Source organism: Peromyscus eremicus, chromosome 8a (genome assembly GCF_949786415.1).
Source record: "Peromyscus eremicus chromosome 8a, PerEre_H2_v1, whole genome shotgun sequence".
Classification (NCBI taxonomy): Eukaryota; Metazoa; Chordata; class Mammalia; order Rodentia; family Cricetidae; genus Peromyscus; species Peromyscus eremicus.
In genome coordinates this window covers 61,659,463-61,683,868 of record NC_081423.1, presented here as the reverse complement: position 1 = coordinate 61,683,868, position 24,406 = coordinate 61,659,463, and the positions used below count along the sequence as shown (strand labels likewise).

At 49.1% G+C, this 24,406-nt stretch overlaps 4 protein-coding genes across 6 annotated transcripts; 1 reads left to right on the top strand and 3 right to left on the bottom strand.

Annotated features, from left to right (window-relative positions):
- Nucleotides 1-201: 201 nt before the first annotated feature.
- Poldip2 (DNA polymerase delta interacting protein 2) lies at nt 202-10,576 on the bottom strand. 2 transcript variants are annotated; one of them, XM_059271290.1, is made up of 11 exons: nt 10,328-10,576; nt 8,773-8,854; nt 6,806-6,903; nt 5,155-5,251; nt 4,921-4,996; nt 4,634-4,741; nt 4,062-4,198; nt 3,305-3,331; nt 2,977-3,102; nt 1,421-1,500; nt 202-631 (listed from the first exon to the last, which is right to left on the bottom strand). In XM_059271290.1, exons 1-11 carry the CDS (start codon nt 10,486-10,488, stop codon nt 517-519), a joined length of 1,107 nt encoding a protein of 368 aa, XP_059127273.1. In that variant the 5' UTR covers nt 10,489-10,576; the 3' UTR covers nt 202-516. The 2 variants fall into 2 exon arrangements, with proteins under 2 accessions (XP_059127273.1, XP_059127275.1); XM_059271292.1 differs by lacking the exon at nt 3,305-3,331.
- Nucleotides 10,577-10,631: 55 nt separating this feature from the next.
- Nucleotides 10,632-16,312, top strand: Tmem199 (transmembrane protein 199). Of its 2 annotated transcripts, XM_059269559.1 has the most exons (6): nt 10,632-10,910; nt 12,154-12,227; nt 13,275-13,364; nt 14,399-14,441; nt 14,645-14,757; nt 15,471-16,311. In XM_059269559.1, exons 1-6 carry the CDS (start codon nt 10,700-10,702, stop codon nt 15,564-15,566), a joined length of 627 nt encoding a protein of 208 aa, XP_059125542.1. In that variant the 5' UTR covers nt 10,632-10,699; the 3' UTR covers nt 15,567-16,311. The 2 variants fall into 2 exon arrangements, with proteins under 2 accessions (XP_059125542.1, XP_059125543.1); XM_059269560.1 differs by lacking the exon at nt 13,275-13,364 and having other exon boundaries at nt 15,471-16,312.
- Nucleotides 16,313-18,840: 2,528 nt separating this feature from the next.
- Nucleotides 18,841-19,707, bottom strand: Sebox (SEBOX homeobox). Its single transcript, XM_059269558.1, has 3 exons — nt 19,680-19,707; nt 19,354-19,514; nt 18,841-19,221 (listed from the first exon to the last, which is right to left on the bottom strand). The coding sequence occupies exons 1-3, from the start codon at nt 19,705-19,707 to the stop codon at nt 18,841-18,843; spliced, it is 570 nt and encodes a 189-aa protein (XP_059125541.1).
- A 1,410-nt stretch (nt 19,708-21,117) lies between these two features.
- On the bottom strand, nt 21,118-24,292 carry Vtn (vitronectin). The gene is made up of 8 exons (XM_059269557.1): nt 24,151-24,292; nt 23,929-24,048; nt 23,493-23,849; nt 23,271-23,410; nt 22,951-23,107; nt 22,658-22,810; nt 21,664-22,026; nt 21,118-21,451 (listed from the first exon to the last, which is right to left on the bottom strand). The coding sequence occupies exons 1-8, from the start codon at nt 24,212-24,214 to the stop codon at nt 21,342-21,344; spliced, it is 1,464 nt and encodes a 487-aa protein (XP_059125540.1). The 5' UTR covers nt 24,215-24,292; the 3' UTR covers nt 21,118-21,341.
- Between the last annotated feature and the right edge of the window lie 114 nt (nt 24,293-24,406).

Genomic DNA, 24,406 nt, shown 5'->3' with positions numbered 1-24,406 from the left:
GGCCTCCTCTGTACTGGGCTGAAGGTAAAGAAGAGACTGAGAACTTAGTCCAGCGCAGCCCACTGTTAGCAGTTCCCCCAGCAGATGTCCAGCTTCTCAGGAAGACACATCCTAGCAGAGGCAGCAGCTCCCTAGAAGAGACTTTGCAGGAAAGCAACCAAGAATTCCCACAGAGCCAACAAGGGAGCCTGAGACCCTGGGGACAAAATGGCCATTGTGGCCAAGTGAGCACTGGTTTACTGACCACACCTCACATTCCAGAAACCTGTGACAACTGAACAGAGTTCCCTGACAATTTTGCTGGAACATGGTGTAGGCATGGCCTGGGGCGGGGGCCAACCTTGGAGGAGTCTTATGTGGGTCTTCCAAGAAAAGTTACAATCCCCTCCAAAAAAGAATCCCAAAATTAGGGGGCCCATTGTGGCCCATAACAGGGAGAGATTGAGTTCTGCAGCAATTAGGGGTTAAGAGCTGTTTGGAGGGGCCCAACCTGGGCATTCAAGGACCTCAGCTGGCCTACCAGTGAAGGCCTGAGGGTGGTGTCTTCTCATCTTTATTGCTTTCCAAGGAGAAGGGTGGGATCCGGACATCAAAGTGGGAGCCGTCAGGTCTCTCAAAACGAAATGTGCCCCTAAGGATTGGAGAAGTTGCTTTAGAGGGAGAAAGGGCTGAACTGAAAGCCCTCTTGATCTGTGTGCATCCAGCCACAGCTGGATGAGGAAGGCTGGGGTTGTCATTTGCCTAGCTCATGACAAGATAACCAAAGATCCATGAGTCCCATGTGGCCACACACAAAAGCACAGCTATAAAGATTCTGTCATTTGGATATATGTACTATATGAGCAGCCAACCTGAACTTGAGATTAAGGGGGAAACCCAACTACATGAGCAATTCAGTACAGTCCCAAGTCTTGGGACCTAATTCCTTAGCCCACAAACCATAACCATAAAAACCAGACAGTCGCCGGGTGGTGGTGGTGGTGGTGGTGGTGGTGGTGGTGGCACACACCTTTAATCCCAGCACTTGGGAGGTAGAGGCAGGCGGATCTCTGTGAGTTCAAGGCTAGCCTCATCTACAAAGCAAGATCCAGGACAGCCAAGACTACAGAGAAACCGTGTCTCAAAAAACAAAAAAAAACAAAAACAAAAACAAAAACCCCAAACAGTCCACATAGCAGTGAACAACACCTACTTGTGCCCACCTCGGGTCCTCACTCTGCTGAACTGACACCAGCTCAGCCTGCCCAGGGCTCTCACTTCGTTGCTGTTGGCATGGGTGGAAATAGGGTCTCATAAGCTTGCCTCAGTCTTCCAAGTGCTGTCATGACAGGTATACATCTACACCCAGCTCCAGCTCTCACTTTCTAACTGGCAGCTGTCTGGGGAGCTGAGCAACATACACGCCAGCATACACACTCACCACATGTGCCCACTGGAAGCTTGCAGGGAGACATGGCTGCTATACTGGAATGCAGGCTGCTCCTTGGATAACACTGGTTCCTAAAAGAATTCAGGCAAAATGGGTCAGGCCAAGCCCCAGAAACACATTCCCTCCATCCTGGGGCTACCAAATACTGACTGGATGGCTCTTTCACCCAAGCAACACACTAGAAGACATAGCTACAATGAGCATCTTTCAGTACTTCCTCCCACAGCATGGGCAGTGGCCTGAGCCTCTTACTCTGTCTATCACTAGGAAAACAAACTGGGAGCACTCAGGGGAGGATGCTAGGCAGACTTTCTCTGACAGCATCTCTCCCTGCATTCATTCTCATGAACAAGCGCCAGTCACAACAGCAGGCCCTCTCTCTGCCCACAGATTTTATTCTCTTGGTGAAAAAAAAAAAAAAAAAAGCCCCAAAGTTATATAGTATATAGCTGAAATTTGAAGGCAAGCCTTACTGAGGATTTTTTGTTTTGCAAAGACATGACATGTAGCCCAACTTGGCCTCAAACTCACAATAATCCTGCCTCAGCTTCCAGGGTACTGGATACAGGTACTGCCACATACCCAGTCTAAACCCTATTTACTTCTCACCCCACTTTCCCAAGTGTCTTCTAACAGTGGTGCTGGATGACACTAGTATTACTTGTGACTTAATCTCTCAAGAGACAGGGTAGGATAGGCAGGTAATATAAAAAATTAAATCTTTTTAAGAAATACTAGATGGATGAATGCAAAAAGAGACATGAGCTGACTTCAGACTTTCTATGTAGCCAAAATATAGCCTTAAATTCTGATCCTTCTGACTCTATTTCCCATAAAGTCAGGGTTTTAAAAGACATGCCATCTGGGTATGATGTAGCTAGATTGTTTGCCTGACATGCACAGAGCCCTCAGTTTGATCCCCAGTGCTGGAGTAGGTGGGGAGACTGGGAAGACGTGCTGCTCAGCAGTAAGTGCCTGAGCTTTGGGGCTGGAAAGGGGCTCAGCAGTTAAAGAACACCTGCTGCTCTTGGAGAAGACCAGGGTTCCAGAGGGACGTGTGTCAAGATAGGGATTCATGTAGCCCAGGCAGCCAAGGATGACCCTAAACATCCCAAGTGCTAAGATTATGGGCACATAAAACCACGGTTAGTTAATGTAGTGCTGGGCTCAAACTCATGATGCCAGGCAGGCACTCTACCAACTACATCCCGTCCCTTATTTTGTTGTTGTTGTTTGTTTGTTTGTTTTGAGAGCCTGTGTAGCTTTGGAGCCTGTCCTGGAACTCACTCTGTAGCTCAGGCTGGCCTTGAACTCACAGAGATCCTCCTGTCTCTGCCTCCTGAGTGCTGGGATTAAAGGCATACGCCGCCACCACCCAGCTCCCCTGTCCCTTATTAATTAGCTTCTAAGTCTCACTCTTCATCCATGAAACAGGTTACAGACAAGCTACCCAATAGGGCTGCTGTAAGATTTTTAACCACATACCCGAGGTTCCCAGGCCTGCTAACAGACCAGCAGCTAGGCCGTAGTGGCCCAAGGATGCTCACCCTGCCCACCACCCCTCGTCCTCGAACTGTCTCCAAGGTGCCCGAGAGACTGAATATCCGCCAGTGCCGCTCCCGAAGCTGGACCACATCACTGTCCAAGTTCTCCAAGCGTATACAGTAGCGCCACTGTGAGGGAAACAGTTCATGTGTGAGGAAGAATAATGCTTGGGCCAGCCCATCCAGAACTCCACAGAGCGTAAAAAGCAACAAAGGCCGACATCTACGTTTTACAGTGTGGATGGCTGTATCCACCCTGGTCACGAGGCAAACACGTGCCTCCACACCTCCCCCAGGCCCTTCCTGAGCTCCTGCCAAGGGAGACACTCACCCAATAGACGTGAGAATTCTGGGCTTCCTAGAGGGGGAAAAGGTTTGAGGATGAGACTAAGTTTGTTCCAATCAACACTTCTCAAATGAAGTATTCCTGAAAGGTAGCAGAGACTGATCAAGCTGTGAATATCTGGGAACCAATGATGAATGTGATAGAACTATGGTCAACAGCCTCCCAAATCCTTCCTGCTCTGCCCCCCTCCAATCCTGGTAAAGCCAACAGAGCTGGATGCCAACAGAAGTCCACTCCATGGCTCTGTTCTCACCAGCCTTACTGCCCCCGGGGCCCTGTTATCCTTACAGCCCTCTTATGACCATTTTTGATGGGTGTGGACATCCCCATGACTGAATCCTAATAGGCAAGAAGTCTTCCATTTATACTTGTATCTGCAAGCCTTGCTTGGAGTGAGGCAAGACAAAGATCACAACACTACTAAACACAAAGTGATAATCAGCCCACACTGATTTAGGCAAGTATATGTATATATATTTTTCACAAGAATGTCCCTCTACCAGAAGGGAGAATGAGGAGCTAGCACGGAGGACTACTACATGGGTTTCCTGCTCTAAGTCATGGTGCTGTCCATTACCAAGAGGCTACTCAATCCTACCCCATACATGAGCACTTGAGAGCAGAACCACAGGGCAGCATTTAGGATTAGATACACTCTCACCACATCCCAACAATCACAGCAAGGAGACCACATAGAATCTGGGGCCTAGTCTTGCAGGAAGAAGCCCACTCGAGCACTTACCCTCATGCCCATATAGAAAGGGATGACTGTGACACGGATGTTCTCAGTTGTTTCCCGGTGGACATCAGAGAGCTCTAGCCAGGGGTGATTCTTCTCTTGCCAGGCCCGTAGTGTTTCTCGAGCCACAAAGGGGGGTGCTAGAAGAGACAGCAGGTTAGTGCAGGCTCTGCAGAGTCCTAGGCACAGCACCGACTCTCCACCTGTCCCTCCCAGAAACGCCTTCCCAGTTATACCCAAGGGACCGAGACCAACACATACAGCAAAAGCAGGCTGGAAGAAGGTGCAGAGCTGCTACTGAGATTAAGTCCTGAGGGGCGTGATACCGTGGGAAAGGACTGGGAGTTAAGAGCCCTGGCGTTGTTCGGACCTCTGGTTGTTACTATCTAGCAATTGTGAATTGCTTCTCATCACCCCAGCCTGTTTCTGCTGGTGTAAGGAAACAGAAGCCACTGACCACACAGGACACAGGGAAATTGAGAGGAGTATGGGACTAGATCTAGCTGCCAGGTATGTCTGATACTCAGCTTCAAGAAAGGGCCTTCTCCTGCCTGCCTCCCTTCCTGAGAGATTACCTTTTGTCTGGTCATAGAGAAGAAATCTTTCGAAGAGCTCGTGTTGGATGGGAACCTGATCTGTGGAGGTGTAGGGGAGGATGTCTTCATGGCTGACATAGTCCAAGCCTGGCACAGAGAGGCAGAGCTGGTAAGACTCACAGAGCGAAGGGATGAGATGGAGAGGAAATACCTTCTGGTCTTGCTCAAGGTAGGCGACCCTAGCACCATGATCCCTCCCAGCAGATGACAGGACATCAGATTCCTCTCCCTGGGACACACCAGACCCCTGCTCCTCAGGTCCTCACCTGGGATGGCATAGAGGGCCCGGCTGTCATCATGGTTAGCCAAGAAGGTCACAGCTTCTGTCTGAGATCTCTGAGACTGAAGCAGAAGGTGATTCAAAGGTTTCTTGGCCACTACCCAGTCCTGAGGCCTTGATGCTCAGGGCTGACCTGAGCTCTGTCTGACCCCTCTTTGTCCCTAAATGAGTGAAGGGACCCCATGGAAGGGACCCCAGGCCCAGGACTTTGCTTACTTACTATATGTGGACAGTCACGGGCATCAATCAGCACCTGATAGTAAGTGTGAGTTTTGCCTTTCACCTCCTTAGAGCCATGACCAGCGGGGTTCTCTGCTCTGTGGGGTAGGAGAAGCAGCCCAGATCACTCCAGAGAAGTGGAAGCTGTACCTGGCTCAGCTAACTAACACCTCCTCTCCAAAATGGGCTGGTTCGTGATCTGAAGGGGCCTTGGCACAGGTTGGCACCTGCTCAATACCACCTCCAGCTAGCCTCTCCCCAGTGAGAGTAAACCATGGAGCCTGCAGGACCCATGCAGTTACCACTCTCTGGGAACCTCCTAGAGGAGGGCCGTGACAAAAGAATCCAGTTGCTACCTGAGTCCCCAAGGGCACAAGGTCTCTGTGCTTCTCCCCCCCAGGGTTGTCTGTGATCATTCAGTGGAGCTTCCTTCTTCTTTTAATGTACTCTAGGGTGATGTGAGATTAATGGAAAGATTCCAACTGGACATCAAGAAACCAACAAGAGGGGCTGGAAAGAGGGCTTAGTGGTTGAGAGCACTGGCTGCTCTTCCAGAGAACCAAGGTTTGGTTTCCAGCATCCACACGAAGTTCACACTGTCTGTAACTCCAGTTCCAAAGGATCCTACACCCTCTTCTGGCCTCCAGGAGCACTGCATGAGTGTGGTGCACAGACATGCATGCAGGCAGAACACTCATACACATTATATAAAAATAAAATCTTGCCAGGCAGTGGCGCACGCCTTTAATCCCAGCACTTGGGAGGCAGAGGCAGGCAGATCTCTGTGAATTCCAGGCCAGCTTGATCTAGAGAAAGTTCCAGGACAGCCAAGGCTACAGAGAAACCCTGTCTCAAAAATCAAAAATAAACCAGCAAGTAAATAAATAATAAAAACGAAGAGCAGTAAGAGGCCATTTTGGGAGGCCAAAAGAGACCCTATATATTTAGTATTAAGCACTCTGTCTCCATGGGTATGAGTGCCAGAGAAATACTCGGGGGTCATTTATTTTGTTTGGTTTTTCTGTTTGTTTGTGTTTTTTTGGTTTGTTTTTGTTTGTTTGTTTGTTTTTTGAAATAAGGTCTCTCTATATAGCCCTGGCTGTCCTGGAACTATGTAGACCAGGCTGTCCTTGAACTCACAGAGATCCTCCTGTGTCTGCCTCCTGAGAACTGGGATTAAAAGTGTGCACTACCGCTGGGCAGTGGTGGTGCACGCCTTTAATCCCAGCACTCGGGAGGCAGAGCCAGGCGAATCTCTGTGAGTTCGAGGCCAGCCTGGGCTACCAAGTGAGTTCCAGGAGAGAGGCGCAAAGCTACACAGAGAAACCCTGTCTCAAAAAAAAAAAAAGTGTGCACTACCATGCTTGGTTGGGTTTGTTGTTTTGCTTTTTGAGACAGGGTTTCTGTGTAGTCCTGGCTGTCCTGGAACTCACTATATAGAACAGGTTGGCCTCAAACTTAGAGATCCACCTGCCTCTGCCTCCTGAGTGCTGGGATTAAAGGCATGCACCACTACCACCACCACCCAGCCATGGTTGGGGTTGTTTCTAAAGCCCAAGAGAATGCTATTTTCACCCCCGAGGCCCCAACTGAGTATGTCTGCCACAAGTCGGGCCACCTGAGGACACCATAAGCATGACAGGGAAACTCACTTTTCTGGAGCTGCAGAAGCCACGTCCCGGTCATACAGTCTGGCCTGCCAAGGAAACAGGACGACCCCTCGGTAGCCAAAAACACTATGAAGGAACAGCTAGGAGGAAAGAGAGACCTCACTGAGCCCGCTGTCCAGCAAATCCATCCAGGTGGGGCATGACCAGGAAGGAGCATGGGTGCAGGCAACTGCAGCACAGTCTTGCCAGCCTTTCCCGAAAACTCTGTACTTAACCCAAACAACTGCAGTATGCTCATGCCTCATCACTGGGCTGACCCCTCACCCTTCAAGTCACCTTTGGCCTTTAGGGAACTTTCCTTGGCCTGCCCTCCTCTTAGTCCAGTATAGAGCCACTGATTATATTTCTTTGTCTTCCTTACAGATTTATTTTACTTTTATTTATGTGTATGTATCTGTATGTGGGTATGTGAGTACAGGGATCCAAGGAAGCCAGAAGCATTGAATTCCTGGGAGTGGGAGCTATAGGCAGGTCCTCTGGAAAACCAGTAAGTGCTCTGAACTGCTAGGCCATCTCTCCAACCCCCGCTGACCATGTTTCTATCATTTTCTTGGAGCTGTGAACTCCAGGACAGAAAGAACACTCATGCATAACACTGGGTAAATTTTAGGCATACAAATAAAATAAATAGCTTCCCTTACTTACAGTGGAACTTTTGTTTCAGAGGGGTTTGAAGTTTTGTAAGCCAGTCTGGCCTCAGTCTTGCTAAGTAGATAAGATGACCTCAAAGTCCTGATCCTCCTACCTCCACTTCCCAAGTGTTAGGATTATAGGAGTGGACCACCACATTCGGTTTGTGTAGCAGGATGCAAACCCAGCACCCCTAGCCTGATTTTTTTTTTCTTTTTTTTTGGGGGGGGGGGCTTTTTGAAACAACGTTTCTCTATGTAGCTTTGGTGCCTTTCCTGGAACTCACTCTATAGCCCAGGCTGGCCTCCAACTCACAGAGATCCACTTCCCTCTGCCTCCTGAGTGCTAGGATTAAAGGTGTGCACCACCACCGCCCGGCCTGATTTGTATTTTTAACAAGAATCTTTTTAAATAATAGTAATTATTATTTTGGGGAGGTGTAAATGGGTGTGGAGGTCAAAGGATGGCTCTATGGAATCAGTTCTCTCCTCCACCTTTACTTCTAGGTTTCCTTGGCAACTGCCTTTACCAGTTGAGCCATATCGCTGGCCTCTTACTGAATTTTCAAATAGCATCACTATATTAGACCTCAAAATTGAAGTGTTCCTTCTGCTCCCACTTCTGAGCGATGGGATTAGATGGTACTGTACACCTACCTCCAGAAACCTCATCTTTAAAGAATTTGTGATTCTAATGCACACACGGTATGCACAGCACTAACACAGAGGCACGCACACTAAATAAATCAGTGTAAAATATCTTTTGGGCCCGTTAGATAGTTCACTGGGGTAAAGGCACTTGCCACCAAACCTAATGACCTGAGTTTGATCCAAGCCCCACATGGTGGGAGGAGAGAACCACTTTCCACTAGCTGTCCTTGGATCTCCATGCATGGGTGCTCTCTCTTTCTAAATAAATCAATGTAAAAACATTTTTTTTAAAAAAAAAAATTTGTGATTCTGAGCTGAGCATGGTTTCATACATCTGTAATCCCAGGATTCTGTAAATTAAGGAAATAAGATTGCAAGTTCAAGGTCAGCCTGGGTTATAGAATAAATTCAAGGCTAAACTGAGCTACACAGAAGACCCTGCCTCAAAACAAAACCAAAACTTATAATCTTGGTCTACCACCAAACACAAGAAGAATGGAAGCTTGGGGTTAGGCCAGGAGTCTAGCATCTGTCTCTAGCACTATGGGGAAGGGGATGTGAAATGCGAAGAAGAAAACACCACTGAGACTCAGCATTGTGACGAAATTTGGCTCCATTCAGAAACAGAATATTCCATGAAAATGAGAGCTGACCCAGCACAATACCTACCTGCCCAGTCTCATATTTTCCATTTTGTTTTGGCACCTCAAACACACCAACTGTCTCCAGCACTTTGCCCTCTGCACGGTTTCTAGTGGGGAGGGAAAGAATAAGCAAGTGAAATGCTGGGAAGGTAACAGTCCTTCTCCATCAGGAAAAACAAAACAAACAAACAAAAAAACCCTAGCACACTGAGGGGCCAGGGTACGGTGCCAGGACAATGGTGGAAGAGAAGGCCAAGGATGCTGTTTTTCTTCCTTTAAGACCCGGCCATAGGCCTCTACTTGGTGAAGCCTTTCCCAGTCTCCCAGTTAGAACAAACTACTCCAGATTTACTTTCCCCTGTCTTCACTCAGCATATCCAAGGTCATGCCTACATATCCTGGTTAAATGTACATTTTCACCCATGCCCATGGCCTCCCACAGCATTTTAACTGTCCTTCCAATTCTGCACTTCAGTTACTGGTGTCCCTGCCTTGAGTCCACGGGAGACTATTGTTTCCTGAGAGCAATGCCTAGTATGTAAGAGGTGCTCAAAAAGCCTTCGTTCTGAGGCAAGCAGTTCTTCTGTTTCTGCTCTTACCTACTGCTTCCTTGCAGTATACTCAATAAACCTGTCATTTGCTACTTTGAAAAACTGTTCTGAACCAAATATGGTTCCACATGTCTGTAATCTCAGGACTCTTGAGGCTGAGGCTAGAAGATCACAAGTTCTGAACCAACCTGGCTACATAGCATGACTCTCCCAATTCTACACATCCATCTACCCTTTAAACTATAACAGTGTTTACCCTGACCTCAGGACTTAACATCTTTAGATTCCCAAAGGTACAACATACAGTACACTTAGTACTGAAGTCTCTCTACATAGCTGCCACCACCCCACCCCCCACCCCCGCGCGCAATAATTAATAGAAAATACCTCTCTCAGCCACTATCAGGTTAGTTCCATCAATTACCTTTTTAAATAGGTCTAATTTTTCTATGGACCCGTCAAAGCACTGTGATTTTATTTTGAAAATGATAACTTCATACCCAACTCGATCACTCCTGTCTGGTCCCTAAAAGGCTTTGTTTACACCATCCCCCAGCCTCAAACCCTCTTTCCCAAGTCACATAGGCAAAACCAGTTTCCCCAAGGTCACACAGAAACCTAGGACCCACAAAGGTAGACACTTAAATCGACTTGTTTCCCACGTAATAGCATCTTTTTGAGAGAAGCCATGACCCAATAAGTGACTGGGGATCAAAGTCAAAATCCCGGTAGTTGGATTAAATGGCAGCCCACTACGGGTGCTGGGGACCCCAGCAAGGGAGGCAGGATTCGCTGAAGAAGCGTTCTCCCTCGGAGCTGCTCTGCACCGCCAGGGCCCTGGGCCGTGTTCCCTTCTCTGCTCCTGGCACATGTCCCAAGCAGCGCATGTCGGCTCCCTGCTCGGGACCCTTTCTCAGGTGATACACCGGTTGCCCACACAGAGTCAGGCCTCCTGGCCTCCTTAGTGGCTAGGAACATGCTCCCCAAATTCTGGGCCCGGTTCCCTGGCCCCCTGGCTCCGTCCCTCACCGGGACGACAGATGCCTTCGCGACGTCGCTGTAGCCACCGGCAGAAGGGCCCCTGCTCCACCGACCGCACACAGCGGCCTCGACCCTCGGGCCGTGGCCAGCGACCGAGACCACCAGCGGCTGCCTACAGTCAGGGCCCGTCGGGCCGCACAGCTAGCCATGTCCCGCCCGAGCGCCCGCTCGGCTGCTGACACAGGGCCAGACCCGCGGCGGGGCGGTGTCCCGCCCCCGCCCCACACTGCCCCGCGCCTAAGCCCCGCCCCCTGGCCCTCGGGCCCGCCCCTCGCTGCTGCGCGGACTCCTCCAGCTACATCCGGCGCAGGTGAGCGGAAGTCCCCGTCTGCGATCACCTGACCAGAGCGTGAGCTAGAAATGGCGTCTTCCTTGGTTGGGGGCGAACGATTGATTCGGGCTTTGGGCCCTGGCGGAGAACTGGAACGGGAGCAGCTGCCCCGGAAGCTGCGTGCCCAGCTCGAGGCTGCTTTGGGGAAGAAACACACGAGCAGTGATGGCACCACGGGCCCCCGGCGCCTGATTCCCTTCCGTCTGATCCGAGAACTCCATCAACACCTGAGAGAAAGAAGTGAGCGGTCCCCAATCGAGAGTCACCGCCTCATTTTCAGATCTAATCCCTCCTGGAACCTCCCGCCCCTCCCCCCCCCATCACTCTCGCGTGCCTGCCAAGTTCTCATTTAGCCAGTCCAAAGCCTTTTCATAAAACCCCAGGTTCACCACTTACATCTTAATTTTCGTGGGAATGCCTCGTGTGTGACAAAACGTATTTGTGCAGATTTTGTTGAGTGTCCTCTTTTAGGTCCCCTTAAGGAATTCGAGATTCCACATCAGTTGTATCTACCATGTTGAGTTCCTCCTTACAATGTTGTGAGCTTCTCCTGTTTGGAAATTAGTGATTTTTCTTTCATCTCAAAGGCAAAGGTAGAGAATTCTGATCCCCGCCCCAGCCCCCGTTTAGGGGTGAGGGTAGGGAAATAGAATGACAAAAACAAAAAAACTGTATTGAAAGGTCTGAACTGAAAGTCGCATCTAGTTCAAGTTCTTTCAAAGAAGTCATTTCTCCTCTTTGAACCTGTTAACTTATCTATTAAGGGAGGGAATAGGGTAAACAGGCGTGTAACATGTTTTGCCAGACTTGACATATCCTAGCCAGAAGTGCAAAGAATAGATACTCAACTATTAGGACTTAAAGAGGACCTTAGAAAAAGATCCTCTAATATAGTGTCATCTGAGTGCTTAGCATCACAACGACCCAGTCCTACCTAGGACAGATTATTATTTTCACAGAAATAACCTATCACTGGCAGGATAATTGAAGACTGACAATTAAAGTCAACTGTGCAGCACTAGGAAATACGTCAGTGGAATTTTCCTAAGTTTAAAATGATCTTGAGTAAGGAGAAAAATAAATGAATACATAAACAAAAAGAGAAAAAGAAAATGCTCATGAAGCTTGGCATGGCACACACCTGAAATCCTAGCACTTGAGTGGCTGAGGCAGGAGAATTGTGAGTTGTGGTCTAGATGAGGTAAATGAAACCCTGTCCAAAAAGCAAAAGGGTGGGGGTTGTGTATGTGGTGCATTTGAGAGACAAACAGGTATATCCTTATGAGCTTAAGGTTAGCCTGATCTACACAAGCCTGTCTTGTCTCCAAATATATAAGTATATACATACATATATCCTAGGGATGGGTTAACAAGCATAGCCATTTGGGGGGGGGGGCGTTAAAATTAGAGCTATCCACTTCTATAAACTTAGTCTTCCAGCCTCTGCTTCATGGGTCATTATGTGGAACCTTTTTCTTCCCAGATTCCAAGCTATACCTTCATGAACTCCTAAAAGGAAGTGAAATCTACCTTCAAGAGGTTGTGAAGCCTCCTCGGGTATGTAAGGGATATATTTGTGAGAGTAGTTATGTGCTGAGTTGGATGTAGATTTTATTAATCAACTTTCGTGTTTGAAATATTGTATTTTAATGATTTGGAATGGCTGGGATGTGGTTCAGTGGAAGAGTACTTGACAAGGCCCTGAGTTCAAAAAATAAATAAAATTTGGGGGCCAGTGAGATAGCTTAACAAGTTGGGGCACTTGCCACCAAGCATGGCAGCCTGGCCTCAGTCCTCAGGACCCACATGGTAGAAGAAAAGAGGTAACTCTTAAAGGTTTTCCTCTTACTGCCACACATGCACTGTGGCTTTGTGTGTGCACATGTACAAAGGATTTAATATATATATATATATATATATATATATATATATATATATAATATATATATATATATATTATATATATATATATTTGGGGCCAGGCAGTGGTGGTGCACGCCTTAAATCCCAGCACTCTGGAGGCAGAGGCAGGTGGATCTCTGAGTTTTAGGCCAGCCTGATCTACAGAGTGAGTTCCAGGACAGTCAGGGATACACAGAGAAACCCTGCCTTGAAAAAACAAAAAACAGGGCTGGAGAGATGGCTCAGAGGTTAAGAGCACTGACTGCTCTTCCAGAGGTCCTGAGTTCAATTCCCAGCAACCACATGGTGGCTCCCAACCATCTGTAATGAGATCTGGTGCCCTCTTCTGGCCTGCAGTCATATATGCTGTATATATAATAAATAAATAAATCTTTAAAAAATAAAATAAAATAAATAAATTTTAAAAAAAGCCCTGTTCTGGAGGAGAATCTAAAAAAGAAAAAGAAAGAACAAAAAACAACAACAACAAAAAATCTTTGGAATCTAAAATCAGGGAAGTAAGCCTTGCCTGAAAACTTTGGAAAACTGAGATCCAGTAACCCATTTTCCAAAGCAGTATGCAGATACCCTCTAGCACTCTTAGCTATACCTTGCACTTTGGAACCAATGATTATGACGTAATTTGCAGCAAGAAATATGTAGAAGAATGTCGTTCTTCTCATGTGGTTGTTTTTGCTTTAGAATCCAGAGCTAGTTGCCCGACTAGAGAAGATTAAGATACAGCTAGCCAATGAGGAATATAAGCGGATCACTCGAAATGTCACTTGTCAGGTAAGGGCCTACTCCTGCACCAGAAATACATATAGAGTTTCAATTTTAAAAACAACAGTAGCAGAGTATAGTAGTACACACCTTTAATCCAAGTAGTCCTGATGCAGGGGCAAGTGAATCTCTGAGTTTGATGCCAGCCAGAACTATATAGTGAGACCCTGTCTCAAAAAAAAAAACAAAGAAAAACATGGGAATTCAAACTCAGTTTATATACTGTTCTGGAACCGTAAGACCTCTGTGTTCTGCCAGGCATGGTGGTACATGCCTTTAATCCCAGCCAGGGCTATTGCACAGAGAAACCCTGTCTTGAAAAACAAACAACAGCAGCAACATAAAAGACCTCTGGGTTCTGTCTAGATCAAACATATCTTCAGTGTGTTCACTGAGACTCTTGGGCTTAGATGGTAAGCGATTCTCAAATAGCATAGAAATGGAGATGAGGGGGCTGGAGAGATGGCTCAGAGGTTAAGGGCACCGACTGTTCTTCCAGAGGTCCTGAGTTCAATTCCCAGCACCCACATGGTGGCTGACAACCATCTGTAATGAGATCTGGCGCCCTCTTCCGTATACATAATAAATAAATAAATCCTTAAAAAAAAAAGAAAGGGGATACAGGAAATTAAAAAAAAAAAAAAAAAAAAAAAAGAAATGGAGATGAGCCTTGGAGCTTTTTCTTTATTCAAGGATGGGTCTCTGTGGCCCAGACAGGCCTTGAATTCTGGATCCTCTTGTCCAGCCTCCCAAATGCCGGGATTACAGGTGTACCTGTGGCTTTTTTTTTTTTTTCCTGACAAGATTCATTTGGCATGTTTCTGCTATAAAGTAGAAAAGTAGATGGGTTCTGGGAGCCTGGAGCCTCCTTTTTGTGATCTAGAAGGCATCATACCACTTCCAGAAAAAGAATCCCTGGAGAGGACAGAGTTAATCTGTGGAAGAGTAGAAAGGGCTGAGGGCAGACTGGCAGAGGAGGGTTTCTGAACTGCTTTCATTCGGAAATCATCTGAGTTTCTTTGTTGTTTTGTTTTTTTCCCCAGGATGCACAGCATGGGGGGACTCTTAATGACCTGGGAAAACAAGGTGAGGTACTAGGAACCAGGCTGCTAAATCTCTCTCTGGGACTAGTCATGGCCTTGCTTCCCACTACACTATTGTTGGATCAAGGCTAAGATATTCAGTCTTGGTCTCTGAGAGGAACCCAGTAGATGGGGGAGCTATGAGGTTAATAGGGTCTCCCTGAGAATGTTGACCTAAATGTTTCTTCTCTGAACTGCTTTCCAAAGTGAGATCGATGAAGGCTCTGGTCATTACCATCTTCAACTTCATTGTCACAGTGGTAGCTGCCTTTGTCTGCACTTACCTGGGAAGCCAGTATATCTTCACAGAAATGGCTTCGGTGAGTAGGCACTGGGCAGAACAAAGTGCCCCTTGCTGGGGTTAATGGGAAAAGGAGGATGTGTGTGAAACTGCACAGGTTATCAGTTGCATGTATTCATGCAATAACCAGGGGACACACTTAGCTTTCCAGTAGTCACGGGGGTGAGTAGTAATCTGAAGAGCTGCCTTTCCCCAACAGCTTAGAGCAGTGGGACCTGTTAAGATAGTTCCTCATGGTGTGGCGACCCCCAACCATATAGTTACTTTTTTTTTTTTTTTTTTTTTTTTTTTTTTTTTTTTTAAAGATTTATTTATTTTATTATGTATACAGCATGTATGCCTGCAGGCCAGAAGAGGGCACCAGATCTCGTTATAGATGGTTGTGAGCCACCATGTGGTTGCTGGGAATTGAACTCAGGACCTCTGGAAGAGCAGTCAGTGCTCTTAACCTCTGAGCCATCTCTCCAGCCCCCATATAGTTACTTTTATTGTTACTTCATAACTGTAATTTTGCTAGTTATGAATCATAATATAAATATTTGATAGGTAGGATATCTGATAAGCGACCCCTGTGAAAGGGTCTTTCGACCCCCAAAGGAGGTTGTGACCCACAGGTTGAGAACCACTGACTTAGGGACTGAGATAGGGAATCTCCATCCATATTAGAAGTGCTAGGGCTGCAGATATGGGTGTTGGCCTGCATCACCTACACCTGGTTCTTCCCACTGACAGAGAGTGCTGGCTGCATTGATCGTCGCCTCGGTGGTGGGTTTGGCAGAGCTGTACATCATGGTGAGGGTAATGGAAGGCGAACTGGGGGAGCTGTAACTTCACCATCAAAGTCTGGAAGAAGTTTGGGGAGCCCCAGAGTCTCCATTGCCCATCACTGACTCTCCGTCAACCCATGAAGCTCTTTGTACTCCGCTCCAGTTAGTCAGAGGACCAGTCAAGTTCTTCTTTGGGGAGCCGTGTCTGCTGTCAGTTTCCCTGGAGAGGAATAGAGGAGATTCAGACAGCATTGTTTCTTTAAACCTGAAAGAACTGGCCTCAGTAACTGCTCCTGAATCCAGTGCCATTTGCCTTCTGCGGTCCATTCTGGGGTCTGCTGAGTCTGGGATTTTCCCATCAGAAGTAAGTAGAATCCAGACCTTCTCCCCAAATGGGCCGTACTGCCTTGAACTGGCCCAAGTGCATAAATCAGTCAGCATCTTTCATCCACAGATCTTGGCACAAGATCTGTAACTGAGCAGAAGACCCTAAGGAAGCAGAAGGCATGAACCTGAGAAGAACCAGTCAGAAAACAGGCATCAAATAAATAAGAGAAAAGCCAGTTGATACAGGATGGTGGAACCAGAAGCCAGGCAGCTAACTTTTTCTAGAAAAGGAAATAGTATCAGGCCATTTTCCAGAAGTCAAAACAGGCTGAAAGAAATCAGATGATCAGCTATGGTCCTTCTGTTAAGTGGAGCCAAAGATGTCTACATTGTCTTGTTGTCTCTATGTTATGTTACACTTTCCAGAATGTAGATAAGTTAGAGAATCTGTTTAAGGCCCTTGAAAAATGTTATTTATCCAATAAATATTTCTTGTGTTCAGTATATTTTTATTTCAGATCTTTTAAGAGCACAAAAATTTCTATAATTCTGAGAATTGCTCAATATTTGCCCTTGTTTGTGACATGGTCTTGCTATATAGCTCTGGCTGACCTCGAACTCATGGCAGTCTTCCACCTCTGCCTCCTAAGTCCTAGGATTCAGGCACATGCCATCATGGCAGGTCTTTGAGGTCTGTTGGGCCTGCCAGCTTTCCATCCTTCCTTTCATGTGTCTGTGTGGCTATATATGCACACAGGAGCCTGAGGGGATGGAAGAGGAACTGGAGTTAGCTGGTGTGGGTACCAGGAACTGAAGCTCCATTCTCTGCAAGAACCATTAAGCCATCACTTCAGCCCCTCAAGCCTCTCTCTCCTTAACTTCCTGTTGCCGTGTGTGAGTACAGGCCCACATGTGCCAGGGTTTTCAGATGGAGGTCAGGACAACTTGGAGGGGTTCCTTTTGTCCTTTACTTTGTCGAGGCTGGGTCTCTTGTTTCTGTTACTCTGTAACTGCATACTCCCGGCTACCTTTCCCTGTCTCTTCTCTCTAGAAGTGCTGGGATTGTAGATAAGCACCATCTCTTTCGGTGGACTCTCCTCAGGATTGTACAGCAGAGGCTTTTATCTACTGAGCCATCTCTGGACCATGTTTTTCCCAAGCTTGTCTCATAGTCTTACTAGATAGTAAACATTTTGTCAATTGTGTTTATCAGTTCCTGTTGGTAGGGAGAAGCACCAAGTACAGGAAAGTGTAAGTGGCATTTTACAGTGTTTCTGATAACCAGGACTGTTAAAGAGTTGAGTCAGAAAGCCTTGCTGAAACCTGAGGGGGGACTTGTGGTTCACTTCCCTGTGTTCTCTGTATGCCAGGCTGCCTGCATATCCTTAAGTACCTGAATTTAAGTTGAAAGCCTTCCAAATGTTAGAGGTTTGACTTCAGCAGACTCTCTTCCAGCAGACTTTGACCAGCCTAGGGTATCTATTTCACAATAAACTTGGGGTTCTTTGTTGGGAGGAATTGTCCACTAGATCCCAGTCCCTCCACACAGGCCAATAAGCTTCAGTGACATCAAGCTCTTACAAACAGTAGTTTTTTTGTGGGCCAGGTACTATGCTAGTATCTGGAGATAATAAAGCCAAGATCTAGCTCATGCCTTGTGTGTAATTAAGCAAGAGGCAAGCTGCAAGCATCTTTCCATCTGCACAGGCAGAGAGAGTGTTGGGAATGAGGTGGCCAGTTCACAGCACAGGAAAGGGAACTTTCTGCCACATTTTATCCAAAGCACTCAGGTTCCAGGAGGTGCTTAGCAGAGGACAGGAAATTTGGTTCTTACCAGTTTCTCATGATTTCCTTGTGTGGAACAGAGGGAACTAGCATTTATTGAGTTTTTTAATCATGTGTCATCACATGAAGTTCCTTACCTACATGTTTCCCAAGACAGGAAGGGTTTCCATCCCTGCTTTGCAGACAGAATTTCGGAGTTGTAGTCTCATAGCAGAGCTAAGGTTTGAATCCAACACAGATTGATTGCAGACTCCATGCTTTTCTCTCCAGAGCAGCTCCAGAGGTGGAGGGAGCTGGAACATTCTGGCATGCAAGCTAGCTGTGTCCCCAGAGCCTGGGAGTGCTTGAGCCCTTTAATTAACCACCCTAATCCCAGCAGAAGCCTGGACATGATTCCTCCCAGTCTGTGGCACCTGGCCCTGTTTAGGGATTTGGTGGTGGGAGATAACCTTCCCAGGCAAGCAACCCTCACCCCCATTCATTTGCAATACAACAATCCAGATTAAAGTGCCGAGTTTTGTTTTATTTGGAGATTAGTTGGTATTACAGATGCCAGTGATAGGAAAACCCAAGGCTACCACACCCCCTCCCCAGATCTGTCAGGTTGTCCCCACAGCCCACATCAGAGGACAGCCAATCTGATCTTTGGGGAAATTCAATCAACCTAAGACCCGGGCTTATATTTCTGTAACGTTAATATCACTCTCTTCAAATCCACAGTTCTGATTAATTTGTCCAGGTGGCAGGAAGTCAGGCAATGGGGCCCTGAACCATGAAAGGGTGGGTGTCCCAGCAGTCCAGCTTAGGAGCAGTACCCTTCCCCTGGCACATAGGTAAGGTCCTGGCAGGGTCCTCAGACTGGTGGCTGCCCCCTCAGAGGAAAGAGATCATCAGCTAAGATAATAGGAGTTGGGGACCCAAGCCTGGCAATAGAGGGCAACAACATGGTCCCTTACCTTGACAGTACCTCCTGATGAGATGATGGGCATATGCCCCAGAAATGACCAGGGCGCTGGGTGGTAGGAGCTAGACTCTAATCCCTGCACAGGACCTTCAACTAGGTTGCTGGAGGTTGGGAGTGGAGGGGTGGGTCTCTGAGCTAAACTCTGTTAGAGAACACTCCCTATGTAAAAAGAGGCGGGGGTTCTCTCATGTGCTCCATCCCAGGAGAGATGGAATGGGCTACAAGAGCCAGAGCCAAACTTACAAGCTCTACACCTAAATTAGGAGTGATCTACATTGGTGACGATGGCTGAGGTATAGATAAGGTCAGACAGGCTGCCCAGTGAAGTCGGAGGAACAATTTGCTCTAAAGAAGGGTGAACCCCTGAAGCCCCACTTGGCCCCCATGAGGCTGCAGCTTTAGCCCCTGCCCAGCTCTGCCCTGGACCCAAGCTGGGAGCTACACAGGAGGTCTGTGGGCATGCTGAAGCATGCTGAGCTGAGCTGGTGGGGTGTAGAAGCTGGCCTGGTGTTCCAGGGTCCCAGGGCTGCTGGGGGGTGTCTGGAAGACAACAGGAGTTAGGAGGAAGCTCCAGCCTAGGGTGTAGGGCTCCTGGCTTTCTGCTCTTGAGTCTCTTGGCTCGGCGGTTCTGGAACCACACCTGATAGGGAAGATGAAGGGATATATCTTGGCACCAGCACACTCTCCTGGGACGGAAATCAGAATATGAAGGCAGGATTCCCAGAGAGAAGAGGCGCTGTGTGAAACCTAGAAGTTCGCTATTGCAGCTCACCTGGATCTTGGCTTCAGGCAGGTGAGTTACCTGGGCCAGGTGCTCACGAGTGCTGATGTCAGGATAGGGCCTAGCTGCAAATACTCGTTCCAGCTCCAGCAACTGCCCAACACTGAAGGTGGTCCTCTTTCTCCGATGGGGACCCAACCCACTGTCACAGCCTGTGGGCCGGAGGAGTGGGAATCAAAACCAGAACTCCTTTGCAAGTGCCTCAGCTTTTAAAGCCTTGATCAGCCTCTGTCGCCCCGATCCCTACACTCCTCACCCTTCACCATCCCACCGTGTTACTCTTCCTCACCCTACCCACCCTTCCCCCACCAGGTCACCTGGAGATGCCTCCACAGGACTGGCCATCGAGCTGGAACGGGGCGAGGAGCCAGAGGGCCATGCCAGGGCTATTGCCCACACCAGACTCAGGCCTTAGGGTTTTAAGCTGTTCAGAGTCCACCGTGGCTCCGCCTCCAGAGGGAAGAGGCTTAGCAGTCACTCTAGGAGGTTGAGAAGGGGGAAGCAAGGCAGGATTGGGGCTAATCGAGGTCTAGGTTGGACCAGATTGGTGCACACCCCAGCTTTCACCAAGAAGCTGGTCACACCTCCCTCCTCAAACCTCAGCCTCTGACAGTCTCTGCTTTCAGTCCTGTACCGTGTGAAACCCTTGCCCCAAACCACAGAAATCTACCTCCCCAAAGCTCCCAGGGCTTCAGATGCTCCCTAAGATTCGCCAGTGTCCTGGTCTTGGCTGCCTTCAGGGGAAAGTAGGTGGATTCCTGTCCCACGCTCTGAGGACTTGGCAGAGAAACTGGGTGGGTGAGGATGCTGTTGGAGCCACCTACTGTCAGCAGGGCTGGGGAACGGTTGCCACCACCAGCTTGCCCTCGGGCTGCTCTAGAACCCTTTCTGGCTCCTCGAAAGGCCGGACAGGCTTCCTGAAACCCAGGATCATGGAGCCAGGGAACATTCCACGGGCGAGCCAGGGGTTCACAAAGACATTCACTTTTACAGCATTTCCTTCTGTGAGGGTCCTCTGAGCTTCTTTACTATGAGAAAGGGGATGTATGTCAATGTTCTTCCTGTCCTTGCCTCCTCCCCCTCCCTCTCTTTCCCTCTCTCTCTCTCTCTCCCTCTCTCTCCCTCTCTGTCTCCCTCTCTCTCTTTCTCTCTCTCCCTCTCTCCCTCTCTCCCTCTCTCCCTCTCTCCCTCTCTCCCTCTCTCCCTCTCTCCCTCTCTCCCTCTCTCTCTCTCTCTCTCTCTCCACCCCGTGCCCAGGACAGAGGCCTCAGAGAAAAGCCCCCATTAGGTGTCTGTTGTGGGGGTCTGTCCCTCTGTTGCTTGGAAGTTAACTGTGTCCTAGATGCACAGTGGACAGCAAAGCTGAGTTGAATTCCATCCTCTCGCTTCTCATCTCCTCGGAGGCCCTGGTTAACTACATGGTTACAGAAGCTTCACCTGAGAGGGTGGCTGGGTAACTGCTGTCATCACCACAGCAACTGGAGTTCATATTTAACTGCAGAGTGGGGGGGGGGCAGGGAGACTTGAAAGGGTAGCTCTCACAAGCCCCCAGTGTTTCTGGTTTAGGAAGAGCACCCGAGCCCAGTGGGGTCTTCTCTGTCCCTCCTCAATCCTGAGAGCCCCACTTGTCTTTTTTTGTCTGGGCGACAGGGCTGCCCACCCTATTCAGGGCAGAAGTCTTAAAGTCAGGGCCAACAGACTTTTTTTTTTTTTTTTAAAGATTTATTTATTTATTATGTATACAGTGTTCTGCCTACATGTATCCCTGCAGGCCAGAAGAGGGCGCCAGATCTCATTACAGATGGTTGTGATCCACCATGTGGTTGCTGGGAACTGAACTCAAGACCTTTGGAAGAGCAAGCAGTGCTCTTAACCTCTGAGCCATCTCTCCAGCCCCCGGGGCCAACAGACTTTATTGGGCTGAGAGGAAAAGGCTGAAGGATGAGTTTCTCCAGGCTCTGTTGTGTGGGCTCTGACTCCTACTTTTTAGGGAGTGGGCAGCCCAGCCAATACTGAGCAATGGAACGTGGGTAGGGAGGGTTCACAGAGTCCACTCGCTGTGTTCTAAGGTTGACTCGGTAGTACTTGTCTGAAACAGAGAACGGAAAGAGGCTATATAAGATCCTGCCTGGTCCTGTCACTGGTCCCAAGAAGGAAAACAAGGGTTTCTCTCCGAAGTGAAAGGGAACATCCACCATGCAGATAAGGTCACCATCTACAGGCTGTGTTCCGCACCCAGGGACCAGAGCCTGCAGGAAGGGCCCAGGCAAAACCAGCTTCGGGGGTATTAGCGGCTCTCACCTCCAGAGAAGAAATAGACGCTCTGAACGGGCTCGCAGGTGGCAGGTACGAGCCAGTTCATATCATAATCGTAGTTGTAGGCGTCTAGCCCGCTCTCTTCACTAGAGATCAAAGAGAACCAGATTGAACGCGATGAGCGACGGGAATTCAGGCTGTGGCTGCGGCTGCGGCTGCGGCTGCGGCGGCCACCCTCCTTGCGTGAACGGTAGCGTTTTCGGCTGCGACGCCTAGACTTCTTTTTTTTGGCCTGCAGGGAGTGGGGTGCAGAGCCTGCGATGTAGATGCGGCCAGCCATAGCAGCGTCCACTTTTCCTGGCACACCATGCCAGTCCCGGCTGATGAATTGGGGTTCTCTGACACCGTCTGTAGTAGGGAAGGGGTTAATGCAACTTTGAGAATCCAGGCTTTGATTTTTTTTTTTTTCAGCAGGACATTTATTTATTATTTATATATTTATTTTCTTTGAAACAAGGTCTCTCTCTGTACCCATGACTAGCCTGGAACTCGCCATGAAGACCATGCTGGGCTCTTAACTCACAGAGATCCACCTGCCTCTGCCTCAGAGTGCTGGGATTAAAGGTGTGCGCCACCACCGCCAGGCTCCAGCAGGACCTTTAGAGTTCGTCTTGCCCAAGACACACAACAAGCTCATGATAGAACTCAGAACCCCAGCACCCAGGCCTCAGACTCCCTGTCCAGTGCTTTTTCCTGTGCCCTCTCTCCACTGTGTCCCTTGTATCTCTGCCCCCTCCCAAACCCCTCATCCACAGCCCCCCTCCTTCTGCTGTGTTAGGCAAAGTTCAAGGTATGGGGTCCAAATGGAGCCAAGCCTCACCCCCAAAAGTCAACAGAAGCAAAGTCTAGCCAGAGCAAACAGCTCTTGATCAATGGTGCGGCGATTGCAGTCCCCTCCCCCCGAACCCTCACTACCACAGTCCAGCCCTACTCCAGAGCCTTTTTGGAGAAAGAAGCCAGACTCGCTCCCCCTCCATACCAGAGGGTCTGCCCCAGAAGAGGAGTGCAAAGATGTCCTCCCAGCTGTCGCGCTGAAGCAGGGCAAAGTGCTCAAACACAGCTGACAGAGAGCTGTCTTCACATTCCTCCTGGCTGGGCTGCTGCCGGAATACATACTCCCAGTACTGCTTCCCTGAGGAGCAGGACAGCTGGCGTCAGAAGGGCAGGTCTGACTAAGGCTGGGGAGCTCTGAGGCAGGGTGGGACCCAGGGAAGCGTAGGAGAGAGCAGGGACTCCTCCTCCACCCGCCCTTTCTCCTCCCACCCCGAGTACCCTTGAAGAAGTAGACCCTCTCCCGGCCATTGTAGCTGTGGGCAGGAAGGGCGAAAGCCGCATCGACATTGTCTGGTATGCCGCTGAAGCCTTCAGAGATGTTTTGGGGATAGCCAGGGTCCAAAATACCGTCCTCAAAGCGCCAGTACTGACTACCCTGAGAGGCAGGGAAGATGAAAAGAGTGAGGACAGACTGCTGGACAAAGAGGCAGTCCTGTATCCTGTCACCAGCTCCGGGAGCCCCGGACTACCTTGTTCTCACAGCTCCCAGCACCTTCCACGATACTCTTTACCCTGACTCATAGACTTGGGTCTGGTACCTTGAAAAGGTAGGTCTTCCCCTGACAGTTGATACGAGTGAAAGCAGCGTCAATGGGACCCTCGATGCCCCAGACATCTCGGATGAGCTTCGGGTACCCAGGCCTCACTGCCGTTTCATCTAGCTCATAGCAGTACTGCCCTAGAGGAGGGGAAGCTGTGTGAGAAGCAGGTGGTCCTAGGCAGACCCCCACCACCATCACCAGACCTGTCCATAGAGTCACCTCGGAAGGCAAAGAGGGAACCGTTCTTGAGGTCCGTGAAGGCGTCAAAGGGCTCCCCACTACACAGCTCTTCCTCTGGGGAGTCAGAGGTCCCTTGATCAGTGGTATCAGGCCTTGGGCTCATCTCCTGGTACCCCACTTCTGGCCCTGAGGTGCTTGCCTCCAGTGTCGGAGCCTGTTCCTCGGGCTTTAGGAAAGATGTCGGCTTTGAAGTCCCTTCAGTTTGGGGCTGTCGGTCAGGGTGTAGAGAAGTGTTCTCTGGTTGTACACGGGTGCTGGTGTCATTCTTGGTCCCCTCCGGGTAGTCATAGTTCCAGTACTCATCTTCGGGCATAGTGAACACATCCCCCCGGGTCACTGTAGGCAGAGTGAGCAGTAGTGAGTTTCCCGTTGCACAGGGGGCCCCCACCCCCACCCACCAGGGCTCTGAACGCACCTTGGGGCTTGCACTGTGCCATGTAGTCAGCACAGCAGCTCTGATAGTAACTGCAGAGCTCGTCACATTGGCACTTCTTGTTGGCCACGAAGCCCTCGGCGCAGCGGCCCTTGCATGACTCTGTGGGAGGCAATATCAGTCTCTACAGCCCAGGCCAGAGCACCTTCCCACCCCGCATTGCCCTAGATGTCCACCAATCACCCCCCCCACACACACACACACCTTGGTCAGCCAGGGAAACCCATGCCAGCAGGGCCAGTATGAGAAAGGGCCTCAGGGGTGCCATGGCAGGCCTCTGGCAGAGCGCCTGGCAAGCTGGCCTCGGAGCTTCCGGAGTCTCGCCGCCCTGCCTGAGAAAAGAATCGAACTGAAGAGGAGTTGCTAGTTTACTGGGTTCCTGCCTCTGTTTGCTCATCCTCCGGCCCAGCCCTAGTCCCCTCCTCCAAACACAGCTGCACCAAAGGGTCACATTCCCAGA